The sequence below is a fragment of the Octodon degus genome, unplaced genomic scaffold, assembly GCF_000260255.1.
Source record: "Octodon degus isolate 3935 unplaced genomic scaffold, OctDeg1.0 scaffold00036, whole genome shotgun sequence".
NCBI classification, from domain to species: Eukaryota; Metazoa; Chordata; class Mammalia; order Rodentia; family Octodontidae; genus Octodon; species Octodon degus.
In genome coordinates, this window is record NW_004524612.1 from 10,476,989 (window position 1) to 10,491,300 (window position 14,312).

General features: G+C 36.3%; 2 protein-coding genes across 2 annotated transcripts in view; both read left to right on the top strand.

The window, feature by feature from the left end:
• Positions 1-3,772, top strand: part of Adam28 (ADAM metallopeptidase domain 28) — a 70,923-nt gene extending 67,151 nt beyond the window's left edge. Inside the window, exon 20 of the mRNA XM_004630735.2 lies at positions 3,427-3,772. Within this exon, the coding sequence (XP_004630792.1) occupies positions 3,427-3,772 (346 nt within the window). The remainder of the gene's footprint in view (positions 1-3,426) is intronic.
• A 6,221-nt stretch (positions 3,773-9,993) lies between these two features.
• Adamdec1 (ADAM like decysin 1) overlaps positions 9,994-14,312 on the top strand; it is a 17,026-nt gene continuing 12,707 nt past the window's right edge. Inside the window, exons 1-3 of the mRNA XM_012514637.2 lie at positions 9,994-10,085; positions 12,846-12,964; positions 13,786-13,862. Of these exons, the coding sequence (XP_012370091.1) occupies positions 10,037-10,085; positions 12,846-12,964; positions 13,786-13,862 (245 nt within the window). The 5' untranslated portion in view covers positions 9,994-10,036. The remainder of the gene's footprint in view (positions 10,086-12,845; positions 12,965-13,785; positions 13,863-14,312) is intronic.

Here is a 14,312-nt window from a genome sequence, read left to right on the forward strand (position 1 = left end):
TTACCAGGCAAGCACTTATTCCACTGAGTCATCTCCCCGGCCCACTATTCCTTTTTGAGTTGTTTTGTTTTGTATTTTAGGGAAGGGTCTACAGGGTGTCCAGGGTCTCACTACTAGATTGAACTCATAGTGATCCTCCAAGATCTGGACTTATAGACGCACACCACCCTTCTCAGTCTCATTTGCTGTCTCAGTGTGTCCCCATGGCAGGACCAGCATAGCAGGCCCAGGGATCGAACACCCAGCCCCTGTCCCCACTTGCAGGCACTTTAATCTGCTGAGCTATTTGGCTGGCCTGGATGACTCTTCCTGAGGCTCAAGGGCCTCTCGATAGAGAATCCTATCCTAGATAGAGAATCGCCCCTTCTGAGCATGAAGTACATGTGGGGAAAGACTTATTTACTGTTTGTATGTACCCCACAGATGAGCCTTTGTTTTATTGGTCTTTCATTCCCCCTGTGATAGGCTTTTAGAATTTTTCTGCATATAGCTAGTGAGTTTCTTCCTTGTATGGTAAATTAAGGTCTCAGATCAAACTTCTGGATCAAATCACTCAATCTTTACAACTATGCCGTGCAACAAGTCACTATCATCATTTTATAATTAAGAAAATTGAGATGAAGATGAAAATAGCTGCTTTATCTCTTCATCACACAGCTGCTAATTATTAGAGCAAAGACTCAGACTCAACTAATCCAAGCTGTTAGTCTACATGAGACAATCATATTGCCCGCTGCGAAACTATTTTGCATTGAAAGTAACATAGAGTACTATAGATTTTAGTGCAGAATTTCTATTATTTTATCTCCAGTAACACTTTATTTTTGTGTGCGTTGTGTCTAGAGAAATTCATCTGATGTTGCAGTGGAATCTCTCGCCCTTCTGAGCATCCATTAATGGCAAGCACTTCTCCTCTGCCCCACCCGCTGTGTCACTTACAAGCAGCACAACACTTGGAAAGTGACACATGTTCAGTAAATCAAATAATGAAGAGTCACTGATCAAAGTGCTGCCTGGTTATTTTCTTTAGTTCTTTAATATAAACATGTACAATGTACAGTTACAAGTAGAATGTATGGTTACATTTGTGATAGAAAAATTAATCTGTTGTTCCTGTTTTCTACTTTAACTCTAATGACTGGCACAGGTAAATATAGGGATAAAATATTTGCTGAAATAAAGATAATTACTAAAATGTGAATATGAGGAAGCACAGAAGAACTGTTTTTCAGAAGAAGACATGAGAGTTTTATCAAGGAAAAAGCCATTTGAATCTTAAATTATAGATTTAAGGCAGTAAATATAGGCAGTTTACTAAGCATAAAAAGAAGAAAAAGAAAAAATTAGCTTTCTAGGGTAGTGGGGTTAATATTAGTCACACTTCCAGAAAAGGCCTTGTAGGTTCAGGGAATTACAAGAAGATGATCAGGACTGCAGCAAATCAAATTTTATGTTGTTTTGAGCGACTTTAGTGTTTATGCAGTCCACTCTCCATTTGGACATACACACCTATTTTTACATACACAACTTTGGGAAACTTCAAACAAGTATAATACACAAGAAAAAGGACAGTGATGAAAATTAGAAAATAAGGAAGTCATAGATATCAGAAAGCCATGGGTCACATGAGATCCTTAAAATAGAGGACACCTAGTCCTACAGGCTTAGGTGTGGGAGCTAAACTTTCCTCCAGGCTACTTAAAACCAAAATGTAAACAGACAAGAGAGATAAACAGGATTACTATAAACATCACAGAGCCCATAAAGCAAGACCAAACACACTACAACCCATGATAGTAAAATGATATAAACAAAGTAAAATTAACCAGCCCTTTGTCCCCAGTTAAACCAATGGATCAGAGGAAGCATAGTTCTTCTTTCTTCTGAGACCAGAAAGAAGTTTTCAGGCAGGCATTGCTATTGAGTCAAGTTATAGGGCCTGTTGGCACCCTTTTCCTGGACTCTCCCTTGGGTAACAACAATGTTTTCTGCATAGTCAATCAGCCGAATGCTCCAACCCACACACGGGTCACATACATTCAGCAAAGAACCCCACCAAGGAGCAAGATGTGGGCTCAAGTTAGGATTTCCTTCAAGCCTTTTCGCCAGTAACTTGGAGTGTTGCTCAGGAATAAATATTTCTAGTTGAGCTGCATAATATGAATTCAGAAACCAAACAATAGCTTGATTACTGAAAACATTCCTGAGCAAATTCAAGAGTTAATTTCCTATTTTTATAGTAAAGGATTCATATATACTATTTGGGCTACATTTTATATTTCTGAACAACTATTAGATTTATACGTTCTTGAAATCTCAGTTGAAAATTTGATTGTCTCCAAATTTGGAGGATAGTAGTACCAATGCTAAAATCTCAATAATGGGATTCTCAAAAAAGAGACTTCAAAAAAGTGGACCTAAAGAAATACTTGAATGTCTTAAATCTATTTGTTTTTCTGTAGATCCATCTCCACAAATCTTGATTTTTTTTTAATGTATTTAAAAAAAAATACAAGTGATGCTCCTGTTTTCAGCCTCCCAAATGCCGGGATTACAGTGATGCTCCTGTTTTCAGCCTCCCAAATGCCTGGATTACAGGCGTTTGCCACCACGCCCAGTCTCAATCCCCATTTTAGCACACCCTGGGGAGGGGACAGGCACGGCACACTGGGTGGTCCCTGAGCCTGCTTAAGCAGGTGCTTTAGCTATCTAGCAGGCCCTTGATTTTTTTTTTTAATCAAAGTAGTTATAATATTTATTTTCTTGCCTTTACCATTATTTTAATTGCAATTTACTTTGCTTGGAGTAAGAGAAAAAGCAGTAAAATAACATATAATTTTAATAAAATCAATGTAGAGTGTGTCCTTGTAGAGTGGTGGAACAATGGCTCCTGAGCTGGTGTCAACGTCCAACTCTTCTGCGCAGACGTGCCGGAACCAGCATGCGGTGACACCAGCGATCTGGACGTTGACCTTCTTATGAGTTGGGTTGCTTTAGCTCGTTGTGGTTCTCAGTGACATACCAATCTCAGACAGTTTTCGCAGCTTATCTGCCAGACTCGGCCTCTTGCCCCTTCTATTTTGTTAGAACTGAAAATAATGCCGAGTAGCAAATATATTCAAGTCCTCTAATTTCTCTTCAGATTGTGACTCTCCTCGGGGAACAACTCCAGTGACCTCAACCTTTACCGGGAGCAGTCCGTGGGATGATGAAGTAGGGTTTCATCACGAAAGCCACAGGGGATGTTTGTTTAGACTTCTGCTTCCTTCTTAAAACATAGAATATGGAGGATAAAAGGAAGGACAACTTGCCTAAGTAAAATTAGTTTTTATAATAAAGGGGGATTTGAGGCCCCATTCAACCTAATAACTTTTCTAAATACATTTAATGGAAAATACATAATTTCACCTTCTTAAAAAAACTCAGTGATTTTGTGACAGTTGCTAATGTGGCATCCCTGTCCTCACCCCCAGAACTGGAGAGAGAACTGGAAGAAACCACTGGTAAGCTGTGGGAATGGAGGTGGGCTCAGCTTTTGGACTTTGGTGTGTGGGCAGCTCCACAAGTCTATGAGAGAGAAAAGGAGGAACAGAAGATGCTCTCCCACTGCTCTGGCTTGAGCCCACAGTGCTCTGAGGAGCCCACTTTCTCTTCAGCGAGTGAGCCGAACCTTGGTGAACTCAAGAGTAAAATCAGAGTAATAGAGGAGCCCTTGCAGGGAGTGGCCGGGGGAGTGAACCTGGCAGGTCTCTGTAGAAGATTGGTCACATAATCCCTCTAAACACAGAATACAGACGATGACATCTAAGAGCTCTTGCTGCTTCTTTGGGGACAAAATATGGAGGTCTGACTTGAGATCCGTCTGTGGGTGGCAAGGGAGGGGCTGACTTGTTCTCTAGTGTCTAAACTTCCCTGACCTGGAAGAGGGAGTGCCAACACTCTACCCCTGAAGGTTTCCCCCCATTGTACCTGAGACCTGTCCATCTTCATACACGTAGCTTATCAGACAAAGCAACAGCCTCATGTAAAATTGAAATAATGCCGGAACAGAATTGCATTGAGAAAACAAATAATAATAAACAAAATATAATATATGGATTAAAGATTTCAACCTAAGCAGAAAGTCAGAAGACAGATGGTAAAAGTAATAATAAATATATTAAAAGGTAAAGAGAAAAAGTTCAAAATATGAAGTAATAACAAAAATGTAACAAAAGTTTGTTTTAAAAAAACTGGATAGTTAAAATACAGAATAAATAGGTAACATGTACAGTAGAGTGAATAGAAAAAATTTGGCAAATCAAAAATGTCAAATAGAGAAAAAATATCAAGAAAGAAAATTTTAAAAAATGATCAGGAAAAATTTTGAAGGCCAAGATAATGAAGAATAAAAGAAATGTTAAAATTTAAATACTAGGAATCCTAGTTCCTCAAAGTTTCAGCAGCACACATAAGGAAATATTTGTGTAATGGTGATATACACAGATAAAGAGCAAAATAGAGAAGAGGTAAGTGGGAAGAGTTCAAATCCTTGCAGAAAGTACACATTCTGCTGTCAAAAAAAAAAAAAAAAAAAAAAAAAAAATTCAAGGGATGGCCAGATAACTCAGCAGACTAAAGCAGCTGCTTAGGCAGAGCATGGGCCGGAGTGGGATCTCTGGTTTGTGCCAGCCTGCCCCCAGTGATTAAGACTGGGCATGGTGGCACAAGCCTGTAATCCCAGCTCTTGGAAGGCTGAAAACAGGTGGATCACTCCAAGTCCTATCTGTGTAGTGAGACTCTTTAGACCCTGTACTAAATACAAATAATAATAATAATTCAATATATATAGTAATTAGCTTCATTTATACAAGACCATATATAAGGCAATTTCACATCTATCTCAGGAATTATTAGGTTAACCAGAAAAAATATTAGCAGTAATCTTAAAGAAGTTTTGAACAATACCATCAATAAGGCAAGTGATTTAGTTTAATTGATACATAAAAGTACTATGTCAAATGACCATAGAAGGCCCATAATTTAAAGAATCACTCTTTCACTGCAAGAGCTAGCATCTGATTAACATCTTACACTTTCACCCATAATCCCAGCCCTTGGGAGGCTGAGGCAGGAGATCACCATGAGTTCATGAGTTCGAGGCCAGACTGGATTCAAGGCTAATCTGAACTACATGGGGAGATACTATCTCTAAACAAACAAACAAACAAACAAACAAAAAATCCAAAACCTTACACTTTTAAAAGATAGAAACAATACAAAGTGTTTCCCACAACATAGTAGAAATGCACTAGGTGATGGATCACCACACCTCTGGGGTTTCCAAGTCCCCCAACCCTCCTAGTGGGGAGGTATCAGACAAGGCTCAGCAAGGCTGGTACCTCAGTTCCTACCGGGCATCAATGAATGTTATTTCTCCTTCCTTGGTTACAGTGGCGAAAGGTGGAAAGCCTGGGCCCAAATCCATTGGTTACACACAAAGAAATATTGGGAGATTGTAAAATCATGTACAACTGAAACCAAATTAAATGTAACTTATTAAATTTCTACTCCAAAATATATTCTTAGGAGAGAAGTGTTTATTATAAAAGCTACCTAATAAAAGTGGTAGAGACTATTGACCTTCCAGATTCATAAATCTCAATGTAAGGTCATGAACAATATGAAAAAAATCACAACAGCCCCCCTCCCACAAAGAAACATAGTCACCCTTCAGCAGCAGACTTTCAGGAAAAGAAAATTCACAAAATGCCTGATAAAGAATGATTGTAAGGACACTGAGTAAAACTCTACATATAACTCAGTGAAATTGGAAAACAATTCATGATGACAACAAAAGAATTAAAGAAGAGACAGGCAGCTTGGAAAACAATTGAAATATTGAAAGTGAAACTCAAAGTGTCAAATAAAAAATAGACATTCCTTCCAAAATTAGACAATAAGGACATAAAAATCTGAATATTCCAGGAACAAGTAACAGAAGTTAGTCAGTAGTAAATAGTCTCCCAACAACAACAACTACCAGGTTGGAAGATTTTATGGTTTTATGCTGAATTTTACTAGCTTTAAAAATAAAAATAAAATAGAATTTTACTTGTTTGAGAAAAAAAAATTATTTTTCTCAAACTGTTTCAGGCATTTGAAATGAAGGGAATTCTTGTAAACTCATTATTCTATAACCAAAATGAGAGAAAGATAAAATCCAAACCAAAACTATATACCAATGAGCTTAATGAACATGGCTAAAGAAATCCTAAAAAAAAAAAGCCAGCAAGATATACACAACTGTATGTTAAATGTATTGTTCAGCATGGCCAACTGAGATTTATCCCAGTATACAAGAATGGTTAAAAATATGCAGATCAATAATTGTGTTACATCACATCAAAAGAATAAATTACACAAATCATAGAAATTTTCAGATGAAAAAAACATTTGTAAAATTGAACATCCCTTCATGATAAAACTTCCTGAACAAGGTAGGTATACAAGGATTGCACTTCACCATAATAAAGTCTATAATATGACAAGGCCTACGTCATCCCAAATGGAAATAAAAACCTAAAGCATTGTTTTAAGACCAGGAAGAGGACATGGATGCCCTTGGTTACCATTGCCACTCAATACAGAACTGAAATTGTAGCCAGACTATGTATACTATTACACTACCACCATTTCAAACCTTTCACCCAAGAAGGACTTCTGACTCTTCTTATAGTCTTGGAATAGGCTTTGTTTTTGAGCAACTGAAACCATTAAAGAGATGGCTCACAAAAAATTTTGTAATTCTTTAGTTCTTTTTTTTTTTCCTTTTTGGCCCACTCAGCCTGCCTTGAGGGTGGGGCTGGTGCAGAACATGTTGCCAGGGATCCACCTGTGGTTCCCTATGCCTGCCTAAGCTTCCCTAAGCAGGCGCTTTAGACCACTGAGCTGTCTCACTGGCCAGAAATTCTTTAGTTCTGATAGGAAGCATCTCTTTCCTACCTTAACAATAGCATAGGAGACTACAGCTCTTCTACATAGTTTGAAATTATATTTGTAGTTACACCCAAAATCGAAATTGAGATGTTATTTATATCTGCTGTTATGATGATCAAATAGAGATGATATATGGAAAAATCCTTAAATTTCTGAGATTATTGCAATTTATTTTCATTGTGCTATTATATTTTTGTTTCTGGCTAGACAATATTAAATCATGTTTCCCAAAACAAAATTACACTATTATGAAATATTCCAAAATGTTAAGTTGCAAGATTCTTTGTAATCAGAATGTTCATAATGATTCACTAGTTTTATCGTCATAAATTAAATCTCATGTTTAGTTAATCCTTTAATATTGTATTGAATAAGGATTTTAAGTTATGCCATTTCTGATTCTCTCCAGATACACTGAGTAAACAATTTCATCACTGTTTTTCCTCTAATTTTAATTTATAGACTGGTATGCAACTATTTAATAAACAACACCCATCCTCTCTGAGACAGTTGTTTTCAAACTTCTTTATGGTGTATACACTCAAAGATTATTTTAAGCAACTATTATCTTTAAAATGCTGTTTTCCTGAAGAGTATTCCTGGAACTAGATCTTCTGTCACTGGGTTGGACCAAACTACAGCCCCCAGCAATCCACCACATTTCATTTCTAATATTCATATGCTGTTCAAGTTGAGGCCTAGAATTCACTCCAGATTTCTCTGTCTCCTTCAGTTGCTATAGCCAAATAATCAGAAAGTTTGATAATTTTTTGAGCTATGTAGGTTACTATTTCCCCCATAATTTTTCCACTGCCAATATCACACACTTTATGAGAACACCAGCTACCTTATGTATTACATTAAAGCCATTGTGACCATATCATAGTTCAACAAACATCAGTTTTGTAGATGACTTGATTATGTACCCAAGTCTTGTACTCTTTTCCAGCTAATAGAATTTAACTTTCCATCCCTTCTAAACCTACCCAAATATGGTATATATATACCTCCATCATAATACTTCTTATTTGTGCAGATTTTATTTGCTTGGGCTTTTTCTCCAATAACAGACTATTATAGATGTATCTCAAGAGCAAGGATCACTCTAGAGTTATCTTGATATTCACAGAATCACAGTAGTAGCAATCTAAGCTTAACATGAGCTCATTTAATATGAACTCAAAAATATACAATTGTAAGGGCCAGGGAGATAGCTCAGCAGGCTAAGCAGCTGTTTTGGCAAGCGCAGGGACCTGGGGTCAATCCCCAGTCCCACATGCTGCATAGGCCCCACCCCTGGGGCATGCTGAGCAAGCAGATCAGTCCGGGCATGGTGGCACATGCCTGTAACCCCAGTGCTGGGGAGGTTGAAAACAGAAGGATCACTATGAGTCGGAGTTGTGTAGTGAGACCCTGTACCAAATGCATGAATTTAAAAAAATAAAATACGCAATTGATATTTCAAATTATACTAGTTATATAATTGATAAGAAAAATAAATTTCCATTAGTCTATAGACAGTATTATCAATAGCAATAGTTTCCAAATTATAGTCACAATAATAACTCTGAAGTTCTGGGAGACATTAATTATTATCTTTAAACTGTACAGCCAGCTTAGCTACCACAAAAGAAAGAATAGCAAAAAAGATATACTCAGAAAAATTAATGAAGATGTCTACTCCAAGTAAGCCTTAATTTATTAAAGCTTTTAAATAATGAAAAGGGCTTATCAAAATGTTTGACACAGAAGAAGGTTTTTGTTTAAGGAGAAAAAATTACTAAAAGTAACTTTGAGCAAATAATTCATTTTCTATCTGAATAATTTCACACATTTTGTGAATCAGTCACACACTCAAAGTAATGTGAAACAGTGGTCAAAGACATAGAAAACTAAAATATCTGACAAAACTATATGAAGTGGTACGGAGGGAATGCTGATGAGTGTTAATCTATTCCTGATTTTCTCTTAGTCTTTAGTGATAAAGCTACCTCAAATTTATTCATACTTTTGAGCAACGCAACACTGCTTTTGTGAACTTAACTTGGAATTGAAAAAAACTACACATCCACTTATATGTAAAAACTCAAAATTTTAAGATAATTGAAATGTCTTGATATACAACATCATGGAAATATTTGTGCTACAATGCTATGCAAAAGCATCAGATTTTTAATGCCTTTGTATGTTCAAATAATTTTTCATATTTTGTCTACTTATTGATGTAGAAAAAAGAGATGAAAACAAATTATCCAATGGTAACAGAAGTCATTTGTTGATGTTGGGCCATTGGGTTATCAACATTTCTTCCTCAACATAATTTGATCACATTTACCACCGTGACAATGTATCATTTTTGCTAATTGGAAAAACATCATTTTTCATAAGTAGAACTTGTAGTAAACCTCAACCATACTTCAAATGTAGTGTTCTTTGGTCAATGCTAACATTATAAAATTATTATTGAATATAAAATTTGCACATTGCTTCATAGTTCCGCCTGTGTGCGCATACAGATGTGTGAAGGTATAATTTTATACAAAGTTTTCAAGAGCCTGACATGCTCTTATCATTAGTATGTTCTTTTTCACACATAAGGAGTCTGAAATCAGATTTACAATATTCTGGCTTGCAAGAAATTACTTGGTATTTGTTTCAGGGATTCTGTGTTCTCTGTGCCAGTTTCCCAAAATATGCACAGAATATTGATGTGCATATATAGAGATGTATATTTACATACACATGTGACACTTCAGTATAAGTTTGTACCTTCCCACCAGAGTATCAGGGCCCACACTCCAGATGTGAGTTTTAATGAGCAGTAACCACAGAAGTAAATACCTCTCAGAAATGAGGAACATTCCCATGGTGTCATCATTGCTATTTCTCGGCGATTTCCCAATACCATTAAGAAATGTTCCTCAATCTCACAAGAAAAAATTGAGGTCTTATTGCTTTTTGTAATTTATAAAGAGAAGTAGGAAAAGATAAATCCACAAGACAGGGAGGCCACAACTTCACACTGCCTGAATCTTCCAAGCTGCCTGCAGTAACCAGCATGTTTCTGGTCTCGCTCTGTGTGCTCAGCATCATCGTTCAAACGCAAGGTAAGCACAATTGAATCGCATCTTACACCAAGCTCAAATTATTTAATAGATGCATGAAGTACCCTTAATAAAATGGCATATGTCCCTAGGGTCAAAGGTAAATGCTGATAATTACGTAAAGAGTACTTTGAACATGACCTTTCCTTGTGTGGACACATTTATAGTAAATCCTGTACCAGAAGTAAAGTATGTATCTAAAGCTTTATGTAAAGCTCACTGCAAAATTATCCCTTGTTTAATAATGCCACATACAAGTTGTATAGAAGACTGGCTCTAGACCTTACATTTCTCATGTGTCTATTATATTGTTCAGCACTAATACTGCACCTAAAGAAGGGATAAAATAGAATGATTTTAAATAATTGTGCTTTATTATTAAAAGAAAGTTCAGTGAAGGCTTTTTAAAACCATTTATTCAAAATGAGTGCTTTAAAAGCACTCATATTCAAGGCTGTGATTTAAGTAATAGTTTACAATGTCTCTACATATGTATACCTCATAAAATAATCTTGCTAGTTCTATCATTACTCTTGGATTTTTCTTTGTCTGTTGATCTATTTGCTGGAGATTGAATTCAGAGCCTCCTATAAGCAGGATCTCTGCTACTCCAGCTCTTTGCATTTGGTTTTCTAAAACCACATAGTCCCAAATGATGCTATATTATCCTACTTAACATTCAAACATCCACCTCCATCCCCACATTCAAATTCTGCTTTATTCTGATATCTCATCACTATGGTACTTATCATATTCCAATGTGCAGTTGATTTATTAATAATACATAGAATATATCTGACAATCTATCTAGATGCTGAGAGATAGATTAGCCAATAGACAAACAGAATGTGAATTCTATAAACAAGGACCACAGTCTATGCTATTGATTGATTTAACTCAATCATGTCAAACTATGATTAGCTGAGTTAGTATTCATTAAATATTTGTTGGATGAATATCTGATTTTCCATATTAAAAGTAGTATCAGAGTTTGGCTCCTACTGTCTCAAGAAGAATGTAGCACGTTTACACTGTATTTTGCTGTGATTATGGTAAAAATCAGACATGGTGATTTGAGACATTCTAGTTAATGTAAGAGTAAACTATCATCTCAATGTCTCCATTGCTGAAATGACACACTTTTGAGAATGAAGGACTTGGAATTTCATTAGATCTTTCTTCATTTTGATCTTTATGTTCCATAAGAGACACTACTGGGGGGGGGGACTACCTGTTTGGCGCCCCCCTCCTGTCTCTCTCAGGACAGGAGCTTTCTTTCTCTCAATAAATATATTCTGCTCATAACACAAAAGAGACACTACGGGATATGATTTTTAGTTTAGAAGTCTTACAAAGGCCTTTGACAGAATCAAATTGCAAGCTATGCTTAGAAAATGGCCTCAAATCCAAATAAAGAAGCAATGAGGTAAACAAGTGCTTTCCCAAAATTACATGGCCAGCGTTAAAATTGGAACCAGATATTACTAAAATTCACTCTAATTTCAAGTCTATGACTATTTTCAGTAATGGGTTCCTATTGCCATTTGAAAAATGGGTACTTACTAATGCAGTTCTAGATTCTCTGCATGAGGAAATCTTCTCCGGATAGCGCTGCAGCAGAGCTCCGGCAGCTTTTACTGTTTCCCTTCAGATCCCCCTTGTCCAGCAGGGGTAGCACTGTTTGATGTCCTAACAAGGCCTAGAATTGTCACAGTGAGCAGGACAGTGGCTCTGAGGCCAAATGCTTTGGTGTGAAACATATGCACAACCTTAATTGAATGTCCTTATATGAATGATTGGATGATTATAAAGAAGAGAAAGGTGTGCTCTCATTTTCTTAAAATGATACTAAGAAATTTTATGTTTTATTAAATCTGTAAACCAGCTTCTTTTTTGATGATAAAAGCTATAAAGGAAAAGTTACTTCTCTAGGCCTATTTACTTAGGATATAAGACCAGTTCTTCTGACTACAAGACGTGTTATTTTCTACTTGTAAACAAACGAAACTTGTCTATGTGATGTAATTTCAAGCACATCAAGGATGATTATTTGACTTTAAAAACTTTTTCCACTTGCTTTCTGTTGCTTTAAAACTCCTCTAAGAGAGACGAACCAAAACATTTCCTGTGAGATCTCCAGTCTTGAAGGATGGGGCTAATGAAATGAAGAAGTCTATGGCTTCAGGTAGTTGGCTAAGTTCACTGAATCATTGCAGCCTCTGCGAATCTTACCTGTATGGGAAAAATTTGGTAACTGCAGTTCTTATAAAGGGTTTGATTCACAGCAAGAACAAGACAAAGAAAAAGGAAAGCAGATGCCTTGAAAGGATTTTTCAAGATTTATTTTAAAAGGATGGTAGAGGAAGAAGAAACCGGATTACATTACCCAGAATTCCTGGCTCACCAGTCACTCTCCTTAATTTCTATTTCAGGTCATGATGGTCCAGTACTTACATACAAAAACATGCAAAGAATTGTTTCACCGTTAGGTTATCTATGTAGGAGAGAGAGAGAGAGAGAGAGAGAGAGAGAGAGAGAGAGAGAGAGAGAGAGAGAGAGAGACAGAGAGAGAGACAGAGAGAGAGACAGAGAGAGACAGAGAGACAGAGAGAAATTAAGTTAAGAGAATCAATTTGTTCTTACTGTTGCTCTCTAGACAGGAATTTACTACTCTTTCTTATTCTCTGTACAAAACACATAATCAAACCAAAATTAAAAAATACTTTTCAATGTTTTATATCAGTATTAACTTTCTTTCTCTAGCAATGGCCATAAACCAAACTCCCAAGTTTGACCTCCAAGAAATACTTCATCCTAAAATACTGCATTATTTACCTAGAAGAGGAGTAGAGAACAACCAGACAGAGAAACATGGTAAAGAGGTAAGAAATGTGCAGGATTGTCATAGATATTACAGTCATCTGGAGACAAAATGAAGTCCTTTTTACTCATTAAAGTGATGTCACAGTTCACACAGAATAGTTGTTTTGATCTCCAAGTGTAGAGTTCCTTTTTTTTTTTTTTTAGGAGAGATCATGTGATTCCTCAAAATGGTTTTGCAGTTAAGCTGTACTTGGACATTTCCTCCAATCTGTGGGGGGCACAAGGACCCCAGAAAGGGAAGATGTGGAGGAGATGGGGCTGTGTCCTGGATTCTCCAAATTCTCATCTCCACCTCACCTTTAACCCTTTGCCCAATGAACTGTTTTCTGTATTTCTAAGTCATTTGTCTTTAATAGAGCATTCAACTTTATCTCAGTAGTTGGCAACATTGTTATTTTCCATATATCAAATTATCAACTTTTTGACCACCGTATTGTTGCAAATTTCACTCGTTTTAAAGTTTCCATCTTATTTAATTACTAGTGGAATTACAAATTGCATTTAAAGTAAAAATATGTGTCCTATAATTCTCCTGTTGGTGATCAATTATGTATGCAGCGTGGTGGTGTATTGTATACTGGAACAAATGGTAACTCCCTTTCTTATGTACCAAAGCTAGTTTATTCTGCATTGCTATTATGTAATAGCACTTTTAGGAAGTCCTTCTTAATATGAAAGTTATACTTTATTTTGGAAATTTTAAAGGCATAAGAGAACTGTTATTTGTTTACATGTGTTCATTTCTAATTTGTACTAAACATGACATTATATTCAGAAATATAAGTCATATGGTATACTTGCACTATTTAAAATTTTTCAGGAAACTGATCTACATGAAGTTCAGTATCAGCTTAGATTAAATGGAGAAGAAATCATTCTTCACCTACAAAAAGCTAAGTAAGTTGTACTCCCTTATATCTAATCATTGAATTATATTAAGCACATATTGGAGAAAGATGTGGGGACCCTATTCAGCATAGTTAGAGGTATCTGGTGCCTTAGATGACATTAATTTGTGCTGACATTATCTAAGAAGGTTAATGCTTTCTGAGGGAATCATTTACAAAGTGTAAGACAACGCAAACTTCATGAGTACATTACTTTCTTCCTTGGATGTTTGCAGTTTACTGATTTTATTTCTACATTGAGAAACATCCTTTGATGTAGCTTTCCATTTGTTTTATACGATCATATCTCCATGGCAGATTTAGAGGGCCCAGGACTGAGGCATATTCCAGGGGATGGGTCTCCGCCAACATCTATAACATTCAATAAACAACTTTGGGAGACAATGCTTCTCAATAAGCACTTGTGACCTAGCACCCTCCAGAGATTTTTCAGAAGATT